This window comes from Diorhabda carinulata, chromosome 1 (genome assembly GCF_026250575.1).
Source record: "Diorhabda carinulata isolate Delta chromosome 1, icDioCari1.1, whole genome shotgun sequence".
Classification (NCBI taxonomy): domain Eukaryota; kingdom Metazoa; phylum Arthropoda; class Insecta; order Coleoptera; family Chrysomelidae; genus Diorhabda; species Diorhabda carinulata.
This window is the reverse complement of record NC_079460.1, coordinates 27168125-27191949: the sequence shown is the minus strand read 5'-3', so window position 1 is coordinate 27191949 and position 23825 is coordinate 27168125. Positions and strand designations below refer to the sequence as shown.

The window sequence follows — 23825 nt, the reverse complement described above, 5'->3', positions numbered from 1 at the left end:
TATCTAAAATGCTACTAAAAATTGGAAAAATGCAAAACAAAGATAACAGAAATAAATATATTTTATAAAATATAGATAAATTTGAATACATATAGAATAATTATCTTTGATAACTAGATATCACATATTTCATTCTGCCTAATGTGATAGCAGGCCAAAGTAAAAGGACAGATCCTGTTAAGTACGTAATTTTTGAACCAACACTCCAAAATGCAATACTTGCAAAAATTGGCCCCACTGCTCTAGCTAATGCTCCAAGGGACCGGAAAATACCCATAACAATTCCTTTTTGTTGTTCTGAACCATGTTCTGATGCCATGGTCATTATACTTGGAACTACCATTGCTGTGGCTGCAACATAAAATATACTTAGAAAAATAGAAATATTTATTTTCTATTCGAAAAATAAACTGGGTTCACTTTTTTGTTACTATTGCCCAAGATGGAAAAGAACGTATATTCTCTTTCATAATATATTATGGCGAAAAATATTTAAAATGTTTGAATATCAACTATTAATTCTCAAGAAATTATTGATTGTACTATGGTCTGCTATGCTGAGATATAATGGGTTTGTAAGCACACTGCGAATTAAAAAATCTATTGGGTCCCTCCTTGAGCTAGGTTAACAGATATGCTTCGTTCAGTCCCATAGTATTGATGATTGCTATAATCATAAATGCTTCAGATAGGTTAGTTCTCTTTTTTCAATCTCTGTCAAAGCTTTCAACTTTCTAGGTGTATGCAGAAATTATGTATTCAGATGTTTCATCTTCTCCACAGAACATGCAGTTTCCGGTTTTATCTATTTTTATTCTCTTAAGTAGCAGTGTAGTCAGAAACCCTGCGAGAATGCGTAGGTTGTTCCTGCTAAAGTCGATGTATTAATTCATTTTTTCATAGTCTCAATTTCTGAGGGACAGTCTCGAGTGTATGTGATTACTGTCATAATTTCACTGTCCACTGTTTCTACTAGGTTCTCGTAGAACCAACTTATTCTAGTCTTATTCACTGGATGTGTTTACCTAATGTTCACATCAGCTTCGAGATGTGACTATGTATTTAAAAAATTAATAAAATTCTACTGATTTAAATTAAACATTTGTCTGAAACATATTGAATAACTCTTGGATCTTCCTGAAAATAAATAATGTATTAAAAAAGAAACCTTTTGACACCGTTTCTTGGTGTTGAAAAGGCCACTAGAGAACAGATGGAAGCCCTTTCAGTCATGGATTCATTGGGATAAGTACACGACTTGCCAGGGTAGTACTTCAAAGGAAATTAATATAAATTTCATGTTATCTTTTTACTTTGTTGTTGTTAATAATTCATTTTTTCTACACTTCATAAATTTATTTCACAATGTCTTCTCGCAATTATTATTTGAATCCACTTCAAATCTCCTGTTTGAATATAGTGTTTAAGCTCTACTAATGTGTAGAAACATATAACTGAAGTCATACTCACATATCGAGAATAGCAACAATCCAAAATATAGAACAAAATATTCAAATGCTATTCCAACACAAATGAAAGCCGGTACAGTCAACCATAATCCTTTCACAGCAATTGATTTTGTTTTTTGTGGATGTATTTTTCTAACATAAATACCCTGTATCACTGCCATTGTTATACCTAAAAAATGCATTGGAAAATACCCAAAGATGTCAGACTAAATCATCTGAAATCAAATGTGAATAAATTGTTATAAAAATTTTAAATGAAAATTATTAGTAAGTAGTTTCCCACCACAGTTTTTTGAGAGATTTATTAAAAAGTTGACAGTGAAATTCAAAATTTCTGAAAGAATATCATAACTAAATAAAAAAAGGAATCAAAACAATCTGGAAACCTGATAATAATTGAATAAATAAAAAAGAATTTGGAGATGTCAAATAAGGAGAGGTGGGTGAGTATTCGTAAGGTAGAAGTTTGAGTGAAGAGGAAAAGTTGCTAAGTAACTGAGAAGTAGATTAGGAGTGTAACTAGGAAAAAGCCGAGGCAATCTAGTGACATTGAGAGTAACAGTATAAAAAATTCATGAATTTTTCTCAAAATTTTAACTACAAAACCACTAAGTATTTGGTTTTATAATTAAAAATTTCAAATGATGAGAAAAATTCATAAGTTTTGTTATGCTGCAAATCTCAATTTTACAAGATTGCTTCGGTTCTTTCCTAATTATACTCCTAATCTACTTTTCCTCTTCGCTCAAACCTCAACCTTACCAATACTCATCCACTTCTCCCTTTTTGACATCTTCAAATTCTTTTTTATTAATGATTTATTATCAGGTTTCCAGATTCTCTGGATTTTATTTATTCAATTTACTTATAATATTCTTTCTGAAATTTCATTGTCATATATTCAATAAATCTCAAAAACTGCATTGAGAAATTGTTTACTAAAATTTTTTTTTAAATTTCCATAATATATTTCATATGATTTACACACAATTAAATTAGGAAAAATTCAACAAATCTAAAACCCACTCTAATTCAGTTGTGTGTTATTTATTGAAAAATTTATTACTTCTATGATTATTTGTAAAGAAATTTGCTCATAACCTTTGAACAGCTCTCACTAAATTTGAATTTAGGTTCTACAACCCACGTGATTAAATTTGACATTTGTAGACAAGCAGTTGCAAGATGTACTTTGAGATGTAGGAGTTTTTGGGTTCAATTGATATATTTTCCAAAGACTTCATTTTTTTATAAAATACTTTTCAAAGTGTAGAGTGAATATCAATGCAGGAAAATAAGGACGTGAATTTAAAAAAAAAATTCTGGTTTGCAAATTTTTACATTTTCCACAATTATTTATTTGGCAACTATATTTGAGAGTATTAGAGCTATGGAAAAATCTTGTTTCGTTGAGAAACTAATTTTCAGCTATTGTTATTTTCGTGTCCAAATGAAAATATTTATGATTAAACTCTATTTATGGTATAAGAATCCTGTTTGCACACATACGCCATAATGAAAACATTTTGCCAAGTCTTTGGAACCGAATATGATTAATGCGTTGTAGTTTAATTTTTCTAAAGAAAAAATCTAGTAAAAGTTTGTATTCTGGAATAAACTTCATGCCAAATCCAAAATTTCACTTTTTGCCACTTCTATATTTCAGTTTTTGCCATCGAGAAGTAGGATTTTGAACAACATTTTGAAGATGCTGAAAATTTTACCCAATAGAATTATGGTTTGTTAGCACTTACTGGTATAAAGCATTGGTAGGTAGTCTTGTTCAGATTTATATCTTAAGCTCAAATTGTACCATTTCGGTTGTTTTTTTAATATTATAAATTTTTGTCTAACTCCTACGATATGAAGATAGGACATCTCTTCTTTCTGCATAAAACCGAGGATATGTTGAGAATTCTTGAGCAAAATAAAAGAAAATCCTCGGTTTTCTAAGTCAAACTGTGGACGGTATAAGAAAAGCCTCCCTCTTTTTTTATTCTTTTTTGTAAAGCTAGCAGCAAGAAGTGAAACTGTGGATCAAGCATTAGACAAAACTTTTACAGACCAAAAAAATAATCTTTTAAAATATCGAACAAAGTGCCTTTTCTGTATGAAAAGCTATGATACTTTTACATGAACAAGACGATGAAAATCCTGACAAACCTGAAATATAATATAATAGAATTTTGTTTTCTGGACATTACAATGTTGAAAAAAATAAAACATTAACCATAATACCATTAGTAAATATATGATGCAAGTCACTGTTTCAACAGGATATCTCAAATTTATTGTATTTTTATTTGACAGTGTATTTTACTTACCAATTACAAAAAACATCCATCCCTGTTGCATAGCAGTATAATTAAAAACATGATGGGTGAGAAAAGTAAGTGTAAATTCTAAGCCACTATATATCAGTAAATATACAAAATAAATCAGGCCCAAGGTTGTCAATTCTTTTCTTTTAGAAGAGTTTATTCCGGTGACGGCAGTAAACCTAAATAGATCCTTTACATTGATCAGGGCACCAGAGTTGGTTAACGTTACTTTAACGTCCTTAATGCGTTTTTCCTAAAAATAAATTATATAGTCACTATTTCTATGATGCTTATAAGTAAGAACATTTTATTGCTTTAGAAGATTCTATTACAATACTTTTACTGTTTTATTTTGTTGGTTTAGGTCTACCTTTGGGAAAAATATTGAATTTGGCTGACAAAACTACTACCAGCGACTACCAGATCTGAAATTATTGAAAATCAATTACTCCATCCCCAGTTTGAGTCTTTACCGTCAACAAAGATTTCATTAAAGGCCAACCATCTACTTCATTACCGACTTCAGAATATACAATTTAAGGCTTAAATATGAAGACTTAAAAAAATACAAAACTCAATGCTTCATCAAGTAAGAAAATGCAAAATGCAAACCAATTAATTAACTATCATATAAAGAAATACTACAGTAGCCCATTTGCAAGTCAGTAAAAAGTGTTGCTTCTCAAAACCTTTAAAAAAAACCTTGACATAAAGTCAAATAAAATTATTATCTGGAAAAAGCAAAAACGTGTGCTGGACATAAGAGGAGTTTAGATAGGTTTGTATTTAAGAAATAAGCTTAACCACTTATAACTTGCAGGTGAAGACAAGAATGATTTTGATATAACTGTAGTATTGCAGTTAACTAGGAAGGATAAGAGGACTTTTTTTCGCAAATAAGTTATCGGGGGGCTAATGAATATTGGTATCGTCTTCAGGTAGTTCTTTTTCCCCTGTGGACATTTTAGATCGATGTAGTACCACAACACAGATCATTCTGAAGAAAATCTTCCTGAAACAACTGAAGATGCATTGGAGTATATAGCTGGGTGGCTAGCACAAAAAGTCAAAGAGTTTTTCGTCGTTTGGGAGATTATAATAATAAATTTAAAATTAACTACAGCAATAACATTTTTCATGGGTACAACTTTCTTTTGAAAGTCTTAATAAAACTACAAAACATTAGCTTGAAAAAATCAAAACATGGAATACATATTTTGAATAACATCACAAAGATGGGCTTAGACCTGGTCCAAAAATGTTTGCTAAATTGGCATAATAAATGAAAAAAAGAGAACCTGATTTTACATACAAAATAATTTTTTTTATTTCTAAAACTAATGATAGTAATTATAATTAACTTTAATAACTATCAATTCCAAAAAAATAAGGGCATGAAAAAGTGTAATAATACAAGATGATAGAATTAAATAACTCAATTCACCAACTTGCTTTTTTAAAAACAATTTATTTAACAAACTGAGAATTTAATAATTTAAAGTTACAAATAGTTACACTAATCTGACTAACGTACTAGACGAATATCAAATTAAATGAACTAAGAATTTAAAGTTATAAATGGTTACACAAATCTGACTAGTTACTAGACGAATATCAGTTGAATGAACAAAATATTAGTTTCACAGGCTTCTTTATATATTAGTTCTTATCTTATACCATAATAATTATAAAATTAGATAAATATATTTATGGTTCATTATTGTCATATTCACATAATAATTAACTGAAGATGATACTTCAATGGGGTTGAAGTGGAATCTATAAAACTTACAGACAGACTAAACATATTCAAAATTTATAGCAAGATAAGTTAAAGAGGTTAGAGTTCATGATAATAAATAAGTAATTGATGATGATGCGCCGATGTGAAGAGGGTTGTTTTGGATAACTTAACTATAGTTTAAAAAAATAAAGAAAATTGTTATCTAATCTGGATCTTTTGTGATTTATTTCATTATTCCTGTAGGAAAAACTATATTGTTTGTCTATCCAGCCAAATTTATAGTTTTCATTTTAAAAAATCAAAGTCGTCGTTTAGTGTCTTCAGGATAATTTTTTCCTCAATTTACTTTCAAATTTATGTATTCATAAATGCAATTACATTTTGCATTCATTTTTTGTTTATTTTATAAGTTCTTGATATGAAATAATGTCAGAATGTGAAATATTTAATTGAAAATGAAAAAATAATATCTAAAAATTTAATTGAAAATCGCAAAAATCAAATTTTTAACTACATAACAAAACGATTCTCATTGGTTTTCAGTTGTGACGTATAGGTTTCATAAAAACAGTGAGCAGTTGTCTGATGATCACACGGTTATCATTACCATATATGTAATACTCCTATATGGACAGTTGGGATGGAAAAAATGTCCCTACGTTACGGTGCCGATAATATTAATTTTCTCTCTTGTTCGAGACACTTTATCCACACTACGCATGCTTGAGAATGCGCAGAACCAATCTGGAACCACGGAGGATAGAGAAATCGTTGCCATTTTGTCTTCCTTAGTCGGAACAGCTTCCACGTATAGAAACTGTCTGTATAAAAGTATTACATGTATGATCATTGCCGAAAACGTAGCATGTGCTGTTAAAATACAGTTTTTATTTATTAGTTACGTATAAGTAAAAATTATTTCTATACATAAAAATAAAATTAATAAATCTTTTATAGGCTAAGTTCTTACATTATTACATAATGACGTTAAAAGTTAAATGCATAATAAATTTAATTACTATAAAATATTGAAATAAGTTAAATTTGAATCTAATTTACATTAAAATTATCCTGGCAACAAAAATAATTACATCTCGCAGGATCTTCAAAACTACCAACACTCTCAAACCATTTCTGTTGTAGTACATTCGAATTTCTTATTATTTTAGTCGTATTAATGTTACATCCTGGCACAAAACATGATTTATTTCCCATTTTTCAGACAAATCAAGTTTAATAATAACGCTTATTTTAGAATAACAGTCAGAATAACAATCATGGTATTTACTTTGTATCATATGTTCAGTGTTTTTTTTATACCTATAACGTCTCGCCATATGGCAACCTTAGAAATGTTTGAACTATCAATAATTTTTTTTCTATAAATGTTGATCATTGAATTAAAAAAATATAATAGAAGTTGTATATGAACTATCCAAAACTATTTTTTTCTCAAACCCTATTATAATATATGCTACAATTTATCAAAACTATGTATCAATTGAATTAATCAATTTTTTTGTAAAATCGCAGTAAAGGAAAACTCGAGAATAAATGAAATATTAAATATGATATATTTACCTTTGGTAATGTTTCCTTGAAAAATGTCATAAAAAAAATTAAATCAATGAGGGACAGTAGAAATGCAAAAATGGCCGGTATAACAAACCATTCTCCTGTCCTTTTTTTCGCCCAAACAGCAAATGCTGCTCCAATTAATGGTCCAATAATAAATCCTAACGAGAATGCAATCCCGACAAATGCCTAAAAGATACAAACAAAAATAATAGCAAGAGCAGTATTGATGGTACAACTTAAGAAAAAAATGTGGACAACAATACGCATAGGTGGTCACTAACGTTCCTGTAGAACATGAATGTATGTATGTATGTTTTTTTTCTTAGAGGAGGGGGGAATCCTTTTTACGGATTCTAGGTTTGGCCTGAATATGTGCCCACTCGACGAGGCGTCATACTAAAACTCGACGCTGAAGCCCCTACCCACTAAACCCCTTTCTCTTCTATCCTCTGATCCCCCATGGTACCGCCGTAAGGCATTTCTTTGCGGAGGGAGGAACTCGTGGGCTGGACGGGGGCCGAGTTAACTATGTATGCGGGTGAATATATCCCGAAAGCACACACCGCCACTTTGTTCCTCCCTAGAACAAAAGAGGCTTCTACAGCTAATAGAAATGCAGAATGAGGGACACCTCATGGTGACGAAATTGATGGTCAGCTCATTAGGGTTAGTATAGACGAACAATCCTACCTGACCATCAAGGCCAATGGTTACACCATCCACTACATTAACCTCCGATGTTCCAATGGAAAAAGAATGTGAGTGAGTCGGATGAACCTAAGGTTTGATGGCGGACATCAAAATGGCCCAAGTGAACGCTCCCCACGCAAAAGGAACATCTGCAGTCATCGCCCGGGCATTCACTAAAGAAAACCTTGGCGTACTCCTAATCCAAGAACCCTGAGTCTACAGGAAAAAAGTTATAGGACTAACCTGTAAAAATACCAAGGTAATTTATGACACAAGTAGTGGTAGTATAGCAGTGTTCTTGGTAAGAAGCGACATAAATCATCTTGGTCTTTCAGAATTTCTGACCAGATACCTCATACCGATTCGAGCACGCCTCGAATACGAGAAAAAACGTCAAGAAATTGTACCTGTACCACCACCAGATCTACACAAACTACTAGAGTACTGTCAAAGAGAAAGAAGCTGCCAATACTCCTAGGATGCGATGCAAATGCACACAACTCTGTTTGGGTTAGCAAAGACATCAACAGCAGAGGTGAGCAACTCTTAGCATATATTTTAACTAATAACCTTTACATATACAATGTAGGGAACATTTGTAACAATAGCAAGGGGAGGAGTTTTAGACATAACATTGAGTTATGTAAGTAAGAACAATCTACGAATACTAACAGGAGTTCTATCGGGGCACTGTCGCCTCAACAAATACCTGAAGACGCTAGGCCTAGCAGATAATGAGGCGTGCACAGAGGAAAAAACCTCTATCCACATTCTCTCGAAGTGTGAAACACTAAGGAACTCCAGAACACTACACTTGGGAGCGTATGAAATAGAAGACGAAGATCTCTGGCAATTAAAGCCATCCCACATTCTATACTTTTTGAAAGGAGTGGGATTAATTGATCAGCTGTAAACACTGAGTCCTCCAGTATCGTAGCTAGAAAGGGGGGCACAATAGATCCCTTGGGTCGCAGTGTATACGAGACCCCAAATCCATACAAACATACATGTCCAAGACAGAACTAAATCAACAGCTGAAGAACCAACAAGACGTCGATTCGATGGTTTTATTCGGTTTGTTATTAGTAGCTGCGAAGTGGAAAGAGAAGAAAATCTGCAAACCCTGGTGTAAATATTGGCTTTGCAAGAGAAATGAAAACATTCATAACGGTTACTGAAAGATTACCGTAATTATTTGCGTATAAATAAATAAGTCTACCAAAAACTCTTGTCATAGTAACTCCCCTAATACAAATTTAAATTTAAAAAATGATCAAACTTTATCTAATATTCTATCTTTTGAGCGAAGATACTACGAAAAGTAGGTATACAAGAATATTTACGTGCATCCAACTTAATATTTATAAAATTAATTAGAGTAATGCATTAAATCTGTAATGATTAATCATCTGGAAATATGTACTACCTTACAGAAGCTTATCTACAGGGATGTATTGAAGATTAGTTTTTCACACAACAAATCTGATTCCCTGATTGTGAGGACATAAATGTCTTATTGTCGCTTTAAAGGTCTTACTTTGACCTTTGATCTATTGTGTACCATGCACTGTTTACCAATCAGGTAGTACAGTTCTTCTAATATTACTTACAGATTATAAAAACTTGTATAAAAACCCTTGTCGACAATTTTGTTTGACCTATCATAGGCATAGATATCCCATTTTATGAATTTTTATTTTTATAAATACTTTTAAAAATATGTATACCTTATGCGAGAAAGTATTCTCGTTAACAAAAATCGAATCATTATTAATTGGACGGCATTATACGCCGTTATTTAGACAGATGCACTTAAATGTAGTCCTACTTGGAACTTAGAAAAGAATCATTATTATACCTCGTTAATTTGTTACAACTGAATATTAAATTATAAAACGTAAATAGACGAATAAAATGTACCTGCCTTGTAAGGGAGTTTCGTTTAAATAGGGTAACAGACGTGAACTGAGCCCTTATTGTACCCCATTCGTTTTTTTTTCTGGAAAACGAAATTTCAAAGCAAAAACCATAAAGGAAAATGAATTCTTTGCAAATAAAACAAAAGAAGAAAAAAACATTTCAATTCCAAAGTATCTATATAAATAATAATGGTAGGCAGAATCATCTGAACTAGAGTCATCGTTTGATTGAATTATGATGGGTTGTAAAGAGGGTGATACCACATACTCATCTTCTTCTTTGATAACATGTTCAACACAGTTTTTCCAAAGCTCTTGGCGGTCTGCTGCTAGAACTTTCTTTACGAGTTCTACAATCTCTTTACTCAGTTCTGAAGACTGGTTACATTTTCGTAATTCTGACTTTACGTTTGCCCATATCAACTCTATAGGGTTAAATATGCAATAGTAAGGGGGTAGTCTGAGAATAGTATGACTGTTCTTTGCAAAGCTTGTCAATATAATAAATTTTTTCCAGCTTTGGACCTTTAATACAGTAATCAATTCTTTGTTTGTTGCGCCTTTTTTGCGATTGCTAACAGGAATAAGAATATTTTTTTCAGCTTTTTGAGCTTTGTTACTACTACTATTTGGTATCTTAAGAAGTTGCCACAAGTGATAGGATGCGTTGTCCATAACGATTACTGACTGTGGTGGATTGTTAGGTAAAAACTGTTCATTAAACCACCTTTTAGCAAAAATTAATAATTATAATGCGTTTCCCTTTAGAACATGCCCATTAAAACTTTTACTATTGTCAACCCAACCGAAATTTACTACATCGTGACTGTCAAACCATATTTCATCTAGATAAATTATGTACCTATTAGAACTTTGGTAGTCTTTTATCAATCCCTTTCATGACTACTCGATAAATGGAAAATTTATTTACTCTAGTTAATGCAGCAATTCTTATTACGATGATTGCATTATCAGATTGCTGAATATTTTCCTTTTTTAAACATTCGAATATATTTAAAATAATTTGCTGTGTTTGTATACCTAAAACTTTATTATTAATGTCTGTCTTTATTCTCACTATACTGTGCAATTTCATTGTCTTCATTCGCCCATGGTCTAAAGAACGCCATATTTCTATTTATTTATAGAAATTTATGAATTAAAAAATTTTACCAAGCGACGCTAATGTCCAGCAGGAATATTTCGAAGAAATTCTGTACATACAGCTGTGGCCAATAGAAATCCATTAATGTTTACGATTCGATTTTTTTATTAACAAACAGAGTCCATGTGGACTGACTTTTGTTAGATATTTACTGAATTTTATACGGGGAGTAAACATTTTTTGTCATTTCTTAATATTGATTGATCTTTGCATAACTGTCTTATGCAATTGATATTGGAAAAAATATTACGACGTTGTAAAGTGAACTACTTGCTGGGGGCTATGTGGCTTAACTCTTATGGCTTTGAGAAACTTGAATATAGGTACTGTAGCCTTTGTTTATGGGCAGCCTAGCACTCATAGAGGAGGTATTCGACTGTTTTCTTTCGTTCCCTGCAGAACCGACAAGGGCTTTCGGGAGTTTCTCTGATGTTGTTCAGATGGTATGTCACCTGACAGTGTCCAGTGACTATACCAGTAATTTTTCTCAGCTTATCTTTGATTAACAAAAGGGCCATTGGGACCAGTTGTTAAAATCTCTAGATTATTTCAGGCCTAAGCATTTACTATTTACGATTTCTTCTTATTTTTCAACTTTTTTATGATAACTTATTGGCTTTTTGGGGAACCCATTAAAAGTTGTGGTCATTTGAGAATTGTTCCGCCTTTCTTCGCCAGGTAATCAGCGTGCTCATTGCCGTGCACTGGAAGACATCCATCATCATATCAATGGGCACCTTACATTAGTACAGAATGCTTAGATGTATTTTTACTGCTTCACTTTCTATTAAGATCTTCTAAGTGGGTAAATCTAAAATGACTTGTAGCGCTGCCGTGATACCTCGTGACGTGGCCGTTATCGCAAGGCTCTTTGCAACCTATCTCCCTGAGCACATCCATCAATTGTTCATATATTTCATTCTCAAACAAGGTTGTAAGGTCGTTAGAAATTTTCATAGTTTTAACTTTTTTTTGAAATGCTATGCATTTTTAATATGGTATTCATTTTCATATAAAATGTTTTTTGAAATATTTTTCGAATCAATAGATAATGGGGTATGAGGAGTTTGAATAGGTACCTTATAGTATAATCTGTTAAAGAGATTTTCAAAGTTTAAAACTATATATTTGATTAGAAAAATTCAGATAATCCTCGGAACCCAGTAAAAACATAAGAAAGAAATAAATTTTAGAAATGGTTCAGATCTAAACAATTTGAGTAAAATGAATCAGTTTATTCTATAAATTTCAACGTAATTGTGCATAATTTGAATTGAAGGTTGCTTCTTTTTTGTAATATGTCAACGGAGGATGAAAATAATTAACATGGTTAAGGTAAATTTTATTTATATTCATGTGATAGGTGATCTATTATTTGATATATGTATGCAAGTTAACATTGTCATAATTTCCATTATAATTGATAGAGATCTAACTAAAATCAAGTTATGCATACCATTCCTTTGCCACGAGTTTCAATGGAAGACACATCTGTGATTATTGCCATACTTAAAGAAACATTTCCTTTACTAATTCCTCCCAAAAATCTTGCCAGTATAAACATCATGAGATTACTTGATAATGCCCAAAGAACATATGAAAGTGATATACCGACCTACAAACAATGCTGGTTAAAAGAATGTGGAAGTTGTAATAATACAAAATATTATGTTTCAAACGATTTTCATATTTTATATTGATAGATTATTTTTCAATAGAACAACTGATATTTTCTTTCTTAGACTCGACAAGATAATTTGATTGTAATAAATTATTTCTAAGAAATGCACAAAAAAATCATAATACATACAACAGGTACATGAGAAACATATTAAACTGTTATTTCTAATTATTTAAAAAGAATGTTATTTTAATAATAGTAAGGACTAACAATTTTTCACAAAAGAGTACTTCGCAATTAATGAAATCATACAAGATACAAAAATTTTAAATAACAAAACAACTGTCACAAGTATTCAAAAAAGAAAAAAGGTTGATGAAATTTATAATAGCCAATGCTGCAAATGGGAAGGATTGTTTCTATTTCTTCCTACAGTTTTTGGTTATTTTTCATTCTTTCTTTTTAATTTGCCTTCGTTTTTGTTATACATGAATACTATCACTCAGAATTCAGATTAAAAATTAGTACCTATACATTTTCGTGATTGATGTGAAGTATTTGGATAGTTAAGTAATTTAATAAATGTTTTCAAAGTTACTTTTCATGAGATTTGAAACTTGAAATATTGAAGTTTTGATTTTTGGAGATATTGACTGTTTTACTTCTTATCTTTGTGTTCACTATAATCTGCTTGATGATGATTTCATTCAGGGAATATTATTTTCGGATTTAGTGGAATCACAAGATTTGTTCACTGATCGATTCCTGCAACTTAATTCAGTTCAGTAATATCTTTGTATTTCTCCTCGTTTGATAACAAGTATTCCTGTTTAAAGCTATATGGCAAAAATTAGTAGTGATTTTGAAAGTGTTACTTGAGTTGAAAGAAGAATATAATATGTTAACATTCTTAAATGTGATATACTTCTTTTTATATCCTTGTTACAGATTATATTTTGCCATTAAAGTTAAGAACTTTTGGTGATTAATACTGAAGCTTACCTTCAGTCTCTAAAGATATTAACTTGGTTATAGAAACGCGCCTCAGACAGATTAATTGTAAATATTGGTGTAGTGATAGCATGAACTTTGGAAATGATTTCTCTATATAAGAACCATGAAGGGTAAAATGTTTACTTACCAAACATATAAACATTACTTTTTTTCTTCCTATAATATCAGACATTCCTCCAAAAATGGGAGCAGATAGAAACTGCAAAAAGCTAAATAGGGATCCTAAAAACCCTCCTAACAAAACTGAATTATACTTTTCGGGTGCTCCTACTAATACTTGAAAACCATATATTTGACTTGAGAGCCATTTATACAATCCTATATTATCATTAACTTTGTAATGATCCAGTAACGATGGAAAAAGTGGCAATATCATAGTAAAAGCTAATAAATCTAATAGTAATGATATAAATATGATGTAAACTGTTTTATGAACTTTTTCTTTTATTATCGACATTGTAATTTGTGATGTTGAAATACTGATGCCTTAATAAGACAACTTAATACTGATTTTTCTCGATTAATTTTTTGGGCTAACAGTTATACGGAATGTTGTGTAGCATCAAGTTAACCTACTTTTTTCATTCGCCTTTCTGAAATCTTATCTACTATTCCTTAACCTACAAACCAAAATAAATCACATCCCGTTACTCACATCCGTCACTTTCGTGGTCACCTCCAGAAGTATTCGATATATCGAATATTCGTTACTCGATATTATATTTTGCGTCGATTACAGACAAATAAACAATTATTTAATATTATTCATTTATTTATAGAATTTCAAATCAATAACATATACAGAAGGCGAGATTTTTAAAACATAATTCTGCTAGGTACGTCGAAATCAGATTTAGTTTAACAATGGATTAGTTCTCTAGCTAATTTAATACTTTAATAGAATCTCATATTTGCTCACATAATAATTTTTTCATTCCAAAATTTTATTTCCGTAGATACGACTAATTTTCAACTATAATTTTAAAGGCGAAATCACACATTCAAATCCTATAAACTAAAACAAGATTATATACTTTCCGTAGATAAACTATCTTGACAATAATATTATAATCGAAAAAATTAGTAACTCTCCATTCTCTCAATGTTTGTGGATATTGCTCAGAATTAGTGAAAATTTGAAGTGTTTTCAAATGGGAAGGATTGTTTCTATTTCTTCCTACAGTTTCTGGTTATATTTCATTCTTTCTTTTTGATTTGCCTTGGTTTTTGTTATACATGAATACTATGAATGATGATGAAGATAATGAAGATGTCAATAGGATACAGGCGATTTTATACGGTTTATTTAAGAATTATGCCACTTATCAAGAACTGATAATTAAAGACTTGAAATGAAAATCGAGCTAAGTGCCAAAATTATTCTGATTCTCTAAAGGAACGAGTTTTGGGAGCCTCTATACAGAATGAAAATCATGTTTGTGATATTTATCGACATGAGGATCTGAAAACTGTTTTCAAAAATAAAACTTTAAATTCATAGATACTCATAAAAACCCTCATTTTCAGGCTTCAAAAATTGCAAGACGGCTCTTAAATCAGTTTTCTTAGTTTCTTTAGTCTAATTTTGGCAATTATCCTACTGTATAACAATATCCCTGATTGACTGCTTATGAACATTTTTCTTGAAAATATTCATGTACTCCCACTTCATTTATGTTGTCCTTATTTCAATGTTTGGTATTATCATTGTATAAAGAATAGGATAGTAGGTTAACCTTATGAGGATATCATTTGACGAGGTGGACGCCACCAATAGATGGCAATGAGAGTTGGCGTCCACAGCACGTCTTTTCTTACTGTACGTCGTAGCTTGAATTATGTGTTTTCTTAGCTTTGGTTGCCGAATTACCCCAATAGAAGATGGCGCCAAAATTATTTAAAATATTATATTCGAACCTTAAGCTGTGTTGTGAAGTTTCTTATTTTGGGTGCCTATAATAAAGTTGCAATTTGAGTTCATTATTGTATTGTGTTATTGTTGAGTTTAGTTAAATTCAAATTATAAGAGGCGCTAGATGTATAAATGCTACAATTTCGAAAAACAATTGTATCAGCGAACTACTTACTAAAATGTATTTATACAACAAATAATCACTTCTTCTTTTCAATATTTTAGAAATGGCTGGAAGTGTGTTTATTTCAAGTGTGGACTAAGTAAGAGATCAGATCCTATAATTAAAATGTTCCGATTTCCTGTGAATTACTCTACCAGATGTCAAAAATGGATCATACACTCGGGTGAGTATTCTTAAGACAATTATTTTTCATAAAGGAATAAAAAATAGTGAATGTGAATAAATGACTGTTTACAAATGTTCAATACTAAACATAAGGAGGTATTTAATTATCATCAAATAAAAGATAATTCGTCCAATAGTTTTTTTCTGATAATGAGTTTATTCGTATTATGGTCGCATTGCATATTATACGAGTACAATGATTTACTACAAATTCCAAATTCATTCAATCTTATAAACTTATCAAAAGTACTTGAATCATACCTAAATTTAAACTTAGAAACCACCTTTATAGTAAATGACAAAAAGAATAGAATAAAACATTTTTGAAAATATTTCAAACTTATACATAAACGCAACTAACCGAGAACAAAGGACTGAACTTTAATATTTCACAAAAATTGAAATAGTATTTTTTGTTATTTATTTATGTTTATGAACTAAGCACATAATAATAAGGTAGTTAGTCTGTGTGTTTAAATTTGGAAATTATCCTGTTAATGAGGCAAAAATTTCACCTGTTCAAATGTATATAGACTGTTTTTTTTATCACATATTATAATAAGGTTATAATACTATATTCTATGCCATAACAGATTGACAAAATAGTAACAATTAGGGAGAAAATTATAATTTCCTCCATTCTCAAGTTATACATGAAAATTATGCTTTTGTTTTATCCAGCATAGAATGTTTGAATGAAATAATATCAAATACTAGTTTTATTCCTAAGTTCCTACAGTGATAATAGAAACAGCCTATTTAAAACTATAGAACAAATTAATTATTTTTAAAAAATGTTACGTATAAAAAATCCTGGAGAAGGGCAATTTATATGTTCAATTGTAGTAGTTGATGTCTTTTTTGTAACGTTATAACTATATTAAATATGACGCCTTGGATATATTTTTTAATGGTATATATTTTTTGTATTGCACTTTAGTAAGTTATAATTTCAAAAATACATGACTCATGCTTGATTTACCTATAACAGATTTGTGAATAAAATAATTTTGTTAAATTAGTACCAGTAGTAATATAAATACAATATTTAACTCAACAATGAGCTCAGTTTTAACATTTCTATATTATTTTGTGGTCAATCCAAAAAGTATAAATAGATAATACAATAAATAATATTTTCTATTAATATAACTTATGGTTCTCCAATGTGAAACCAAGACCGGTCCTGGGTTAGTTGGTATACTTATCGGTAAGTATGAGGCCATTGTATAAATATGTTAACACAATGATAAAACTGAAAAAAACGATTATAAGTAGGTATTTTAGTAGTAGTTGATAGGACAAATTTTTTTTCTTTATTAGAAAGAGTTTTCTAATTTATTGGTCTAATCCAAATTTTCGCATTGATCCGATTTCAATACAAAGCCAATGAATATAATATTTATATTAAAATGAGATTATTTGAATATCTTTGGTACGTATATACTTATTTGTATATTTTTTATTTCTGGTTTTGTTACAATTCTCTTTCTTTTTTGTTTGATTTTAAAAACCCTTATTAAAGATAAGTATGGGATTGTTTTTACCGTTGTTGTGAGCATACCAAGAAATTTCAATAATGTGTAGTTGTTCCTGATTTCAGGTAATGCTGTTTTGGCAAACCTAAGCCAGAAATTACTAAGAAATAAGCTGATCTGTAGCAAACATTTCAGTGAAAATATTAGTAAATCTAGAAGATTGCCTACTACTGCTGTACCATTCCGCTACAAAAATGATGAACGTTCAGAAAGTGAATCGGATAGGGAAAATTTGGATGAACAAATAATCCATTTGAATGTTTCCTCACATTCACAAACATATTCAAATAGTGATTTTATGGCCCCGATTCATTCCAGAAACATTGACATGACAGATAATTCTATCAGTAACCATGAAGATAAAGAGTGGTTGAAAGAGTTACAGAAACTTCCATCTTGTTCTGTGGGAATTGAGTTGAGAAAGGAACTAACCAATGCTAGGAAAAAAGTCAATAACCAGAATACTCAATTATAAGCTATAAAAAATTTTTATGAAAACGCAACTCTCTGCGAACTTTTTGTATGGAGAAGGAACTCTCACGAATTTTACAAAATCTCTTGTGAATATGCAATTACGACATAAGATGAAATTCCTATGAACCTAAGACAAACAGATATTTGTGACAAAAAGGGTTTATTTTGCTAGCAATATCAACAGTGAAATCATGGGTTGCCAATTTTCGTTGCAAACCTGGATTCAATAAAAAAATTTTTTTGCACCTTACTTTAAAGCCGGATACGATGCTGCCTTACAAGAAGAAATGTATTCTGATGTTCGACGAAATGTCTATTAAGAGGAATCTTGAGTACAACATGAAAACAGATTTATTTGAGGGTTTCGAAGATATGGGCGAGTTTGGAAGAAAGCCTTTCCCTGCCCCTGAAGCTCTAGTTCTCATGATCAGAGGAATCTATAGAAACTGGAAAATCCCTATTGCCCACTTTGTATCGAATGGTGGAGTGTCATATGCTTCTTTATGGTGTATAATTACAAAGGCATTGGAAAAACTTAGTGAGACAAAACTAGACACTATAGGCATAGTATGTGATTTGAACCAATCAGAAACTCATAAATCATTTGGGGGTTAACAAAAACCAACCTTATTTTTTTCATAATGAGAAAAAATATTATGCCTTTTTTTAATTCTCCCCATCCGTTGAAATGCGTTAGAAACAATTTTTTGAACAATAGTTTCATATTTAATGGGTAGTTCATATGTTTTTCTGACATTCGAAAAGGTTATGATCTTGATAAAAGGAGCAAAACAGGAAAGGCCTTATTGAAACTGAATGATAAGCACATCAATTCGAATTCATTCGAAAAATGAAGGTTAAATTAGCTGCCCAATTGTTGAGTCACAGTGTTTATTCTGCCATTTATTCAAACGCTCAGTCTATAATTATTATAATTTTATATCAACAATTTCATAAAAAGTGAAGTTATTATTGTTACTTTATCTAATATTTCTGTTCGATATTTTCTAATAAATTCATTTACTAAAACTTTGAGTGTTTTATTTAGTTATCTAATATGAAGGATGCAATTACCTCAGAGCGAAAATCCGTGATTCCTGACGCTTATGCCAAATTCAATTTATACATAATGTACTTCATAACTTCACATTGTATTGAAAATACAAAATTTTAACTCATCCTACACTATTTATATTGAAATCCGTCAGTTTACAATTTAACTAAAAGTCCAAGCATTAGGTAATGCCATAAGCTACAGGAGTAAATCTGGAGAAAAAATCCGTAATCTTACATTGTTAGCCACCGTGGCTATGGGTTGAATGGTTGCGCGAAGCCAGTCTTGAACGGTGCGTCTGGGATACCAGGCGACCTCCCAGAGTACCTGCCTTAGCGAGGTAAAGGCGCACTGCTTCGCCGGACAGTTATTTCGGCCTGACTCGTGGGATTCATATGGATACCTTACTTACAAAAAAACGTCGAAGAAGGAGAAATCTTTCGTCGGAGTCATCTCTGTCTCATGACAGAAAGAGGAAAGTTATTGATGACGAGGAATGCACGTCGTCTTCTGCTGAAGACGACAAAAAAATAATTGATGAGGTTGGGAAAACCGTCGAGGATGACCTCGCCCGGGAGCTATTCGAACAGGAGCTGATACTTAAGCATAAAAAAATAGTTAACAAGTCTTTCTCAACGGTCAAACAGTCGACCATGGTGGAGGAAGACTTAGTTGAAAGGAGCAGGAGTCAAGCGAAGAGTTTGACTTCAGAAAGTCCGACCTATTCTCGATCCTACTCGGGATCGAGAAAAAGGTCACCAACCCTTACTGCCAAAGCACCAGGGCCAAGGAAAAAAAATAAAAAAAAAATCCTGAAGGGAAGAAAATTCCAGAAATGATGAGACGGTCTCAGAGGCCATAATACGAAAGCTCAGCGAGGTCGAAGAGATCATCGCGAGCTTAAACATAAATAATGTAGAAATCAAAAGGAGGATGGGGGAAATGAGAACCCTAACAAAAAAATTAAGACTACGGATAAAAAAAACACATCCGAGACTAATTTGAGCGGCATAAAATGCCAAGAGTGCCGTAAAGAAGCTGAAAAGCTTAAAAAAGCGGAGATTACCAAAGCAATTAAGGCAGCAACGATAAATTAATTGACACTTTTTTAAAAATACTTTATTAAAATTAAACGACTTTTAATGAATAACAATAAAACTTGGTGTTGACTTTGTCCCCTGGATTTAAGTGAGTTGCAACTTAGAACCTTATAAGAATCTGGAAATTCTTGTTCATTTCGTCACAGTGACTGTTATAAAAATGGCTAAAATAATCGAAATTATAAGAAAATTTCGGCAGGATTGGTATTGGTTCAATGGGTTGAACTTGTCATCATGCGTCTCTAGAATTTGGAGTTCTTCTATCATAATTTCGTACTTGATGCAGCTTGATGAGACCACTTGCGGCACTGTAATTTCTTACAACTTTCTTATTGTATAGTATTCCGTATTCCTTCTAATCAGTTGGCTCGTTTGTCATACTACATCTCATAATTTCTTATTTTGAATTTTGATTAGGTGGACTACTCCTGATAAAATTACTTTGCTGGTTTCTTGTGAAAGTCCTCTGTGATTAACACGTGCAATTTTTTATTGTTGTATTTTAGCATTAAGATCTTAAAAGTTTGACACATATGATGTGCTTTGCTGGACTGGTGCAAACATTTACTATTTGAATAATAATGTGGAGGTACCAGGATCGTATGATCATTATTAGGGATTTGGTAGATTTTTAATGTAAGGTAAAAGTATGAAGTATTAGTGAGTCAATAACTGCAAAATAAGTTACTTTTATATAAAAACAAAAAATCGGCACCATAAATATATTTTACTAATCATCAAAAAATAATACAGTATTTATAAGCATAAATTTCAAAATAGCTTAAATTTTAAATACAATAAAAATTATGTATACTAAATAACCTCAATAATAATCTATAAAAGAGTAAAAAAAAGTTCATGTAATTGATAAGGTACATTATGTTATGACAATTCAAGATATTTCAGAATGAACTAGTTTTCACAAATTCAAATAATTTTTATTGTTCATTAATAATCATAAATTTACTGTTTGTTTCTATTAAAAAAATGTTTTTTTATTTAAGTATAAAATTGTATTGGTATATAACAATACAAATTATGACGTTTCTCGTAATTTAGTAATATAATTATAAAAAATTTCTAAAACATCTTTCTAAAACCTAAAATATGATTATAAATGCAGTATAAAAAGGTTTATAAAATATAATGTAGAAAACTAATTCATTAATACCTGAATACCGATAACTATGAAATTCCTTTCTTGATATAAATAGGGATTCAAGCCATTATTATAAAACACCAATAATATACATAAAAAAACAAGTGACTAGTTCAACAGTTTCAACATCATACCCAAAAAAAGAATCAAATTGAGCAACCCACTAGACCAAGTCCAATATTTTGCAACTTATTGTGAGACAATTTAACATTGATTTAAGATATTTATCACAGAACTATATTAAATTTTCGATTTGTCAAATGAATTTTCATAGAAATTAAATACATAATCGTATGGTGTTAATATTATTTTTTTAAATTAATTTCACCATAATAAAAAATATAGTCGAATAGCTTTTTGCAAAGTACATGAAATATTTATAAAATAATGTCAAAGCCTCAATCAGAACAAAAATAAGAAAAACATGTTAGGACAAAAATGACTGATGAAATTAATATTACCTTAATCTAAAAATGCACCTAAACAATACAAATTTTTAACAAAAGACTTTAGATATTGAATATTAAAAAAAAATCAAGTTGTGCAAGTGGCAGCATATTTATCAGTAACTACAAAGACATAATCTATTTATACCGAAGTTGATTAAGAGAAAAAAATAAACACATACTTTTATGTTCCACTTAAACCTATACAATATAGTACATAAAATCAGATAAGAAGAGAATAACCCCATAGAATTAGTTAGGTCGTAACTGAAACTTATTAAATCATGTATGCTGCTTTACTTCATATTTAAACTATATAATAATAGTAATCATGAGTGATTTAGATGTTCATATAATGATCAAAACATATTTAAAGAAAAACTCAATATAAATTTGCAAACGCCAAAGCTTTGCTTCTCTTTATATTGTTTAGCAAAGTCGATTTTTACAGTTCTTAGCCCTTACCTCTAATAGTATAAAATGTATACTATCATTGCTGAAATTTCATTTTTAGTCATAAACAATGGCATTGGGACTTGCTAAAAACACGTAAATCAACGTCACCGAACTATGGATATAAAAAGGAAGCACAGCTCTATGTACACAAACACACACACACTCACACATCTATTCAGTAATATCAATTTTGTCTTTCTTATCATATTTATTCAGCAAAGTGTTAGCTGTATTTTGTTTTTATCTTTGACTGTTTGACTATGTGTTTCCTCTGATGTGTTGATTATTTTACATTATCTTTATTTCGTTAGTTGATTTTTCAGATTTACCAGATATTTTGTTTTGTTTTCCATTAATTCACATTGCTTTTCTTATCTCTGTCACTTTTATTTTGATCTTCCTCTACTTTAAGTTTCTTCTCTTTGTCTACTTTGTGAAATTCTTCCGATTTTGCTTTCTTTTCTTTGTCCGCTTTTTTACCTGTATCATTTTTCTGCATATTCTTTTTCAACTTATCAATTTCATCTTTTTTCACAGTATCTTTATTCTCGATATTCACAGAATTTTTTTCTTTCGTATCAGTATTTTCTTTAGAAGTATTCTCTTCTTTTAAAGGTTCTTTATAACTTGGTTTTTCTTCAAAACTTTTAGTAAACTTTTTCTGTTTAGTTTCCTGGCCATTTGTTGGAGAATCTTTTTCCTCGGCAATACGTGGAAGCAGCTCTCCAACTCCTGATAAATTTAGAGATAAACGATTTTCGGGCGTGGACGAATTTAGACCTAAGAAACAGACAACAATATAATTTACGCTAGAAACAGTAAAGAAATATTTTCACTTTTTTTTTAAATTCTTGAACCAAAAATTTTTTCATCAAGAGCAGTTTCAGTCCTGTAGTATCTAATGGACTTACTTGAATCACTTGATTGGGAGATGTCTAAATCACTGTCTTTATCCTGATCTTGTTGGGTATTTGGATGCCATATTGAAGAACTTCCTCCAACTCTACCCTGGCATTTAACATTAGAGTTGCATGTACTACCAGATGAACATAATGGTGAAATTGAACATTTACTTTCGGCACTTCTGGGATGGAGTCTATCAGGAGATAATGCTCTTCTCAGCAATGGTGATCCAGGTTCACCACTTTTCGCTCTTGCAAAACTTTTTTTTGGTTGGCCAATTGCTGCTATTGGAGCAGAGCCTGCGCTAGGGCTATAAGATTGAGTTGTATTTGAGCTGCCTGGTTGATGTCCGATGGGAAAAGCCAAGGGACTTGGAGATCTCGTTGGAGAAGCTGGTAAAGGAGATGGAGATGGTGTACGAGCTAATGGTGATAAAGGAATATGACCAACAGATTTTCTTCTACTTTGCACAGCAGGCGAGCAAGCAGGGCCAGTTGTGTGTAATGCTTTTGAACAACCCGTTGTATGTAACTTGTGTTTAAGGCCATGCAAAGTCGAAGGCCTTTGATAATGTTGTTTACTACTGCGATTAGAGGGAACTGTAGTTGGTGATGGACTCTCTGACGAAGATGATTGTGAGGAAAACTGTACAGTGGCTAATGAAAAAGAATCTGGAGTAGATAAATTTGATCTAGGTGTAACGGCAGCTCTGATTGTATTTGCGCTGAAGCTGTTATCACTACTTCTAGTAAATGACTGAAAACTTCTGCTTGGAGTCACCCCGACTGGTGATTGAAGATTAGCACTTGAAATCTGAAATTCAATTTATAACATATAAATTTATAATGATATGATATTTATATGATAAGATATTTACTGATATCATATTAACACAATAAGACAATATTTTACT

General features: G+C 31.0%; 3 protein-coding genes across 7 annotated transcripts in view; 1 reads left to right on the top strand and 2 right to left on the bottom strand.

Moving 5' to 3' along the window:
* Positions 1 to 43: 43 nt before the first annotated feature.
* Positions 44 to 14242, bottom strand: LOC130900380 (major facilitator superfamily domain-containing protein 10). Of its 2 annotated transcripts, XM_057810935.1 has the most exons (6): positions 13649 to 14242; positions 12343 to 12501; positions 7116 to 7298; positions 3794 to 4043; positions 1471 to 1638; positions 44 to 351 (listed from the first exon to the last, which is right to left on the bottom strand). In XM_057810935.1, exons 1-6 carry the CDS (start codon positions 13976 to 13978, stop codon positions 101 to 103), a joined length of 1341 nt encoding a protein of 446 aa, XP_057666918.1. In that variant the 5' UTR covers positions 13979 to 14242; the 3' UTR covers positions 44 to 100. The 2 variants fall into 2 exon arrangements, with proteins under 2 accessions (XP_057666918.1, XP_057666927.1); XM_057810944.1 differs by lacking the exon at positions 7116 to 7298 and having other exon boundaries at positions 13649 to 14214.
* On the top strand, positions 8205 to 18823 carry LOC130900406 (uncharacterized). 2 transcript variants are annotated; one of them, XM_057810985.1, is made up of 3 exons: positions 8205 to 8337; positions 15659 to 15780; positions 17386 to 18780. In XM_057810985.1, exons 2-3 carry the CDS (start codon positions 15723 to 15725, stop codon positions 17793 to 17795), a joined length of 468 nt encoding a protein of 155 aa, XP_057666968.1. In that variant the 5' UTR covers positions 8205 to 8337; positions 15659 to 15722; the 3' UTR covers positions 17796 to 18780. The 2 variants fall into 2 exon arrangements, 1 of the variants encoding a protein (XP_057666968.1); XR_009060163.1 differs by lacking the exons at positions 8205 to 8337; positions 15659 to 15780 and adding an exon at positions 17032 to 17217 and having other exon boundaries at positions 17386 to 18823.
* A 1833-nt stretch (positions 18824 to 20656) lies between these two features.
* LOC130890773 (microtubule-associated serine/threonine-protein kinase 3) overlaps positions 20657 to 23825 on the bottom strand; it is a 32364-nt gene continuing 29195 nt past the window's right edge. For all 3 annotated transcript variants that reach the window (XM_057795094.1, XM_057795085.1, XM_057795104.1), the window contains exons 16-17: positions 22921 to 23725; positions 20657 to 22789 (exon numbers count right to left, since the gene is read on the bottom strand). In XM_057795094.1, coding sequence (XP_057651077.1) covers positions 22362 to 22789; positions 22921 to 23725 — 1233 coding nt within the window. In that variant the 3' untranslated portion in view covers positions 20657 to 22361. The remainder of the gene's footprint in view (positions 22790 to 22920; positions 23726 to 23825) is intronic.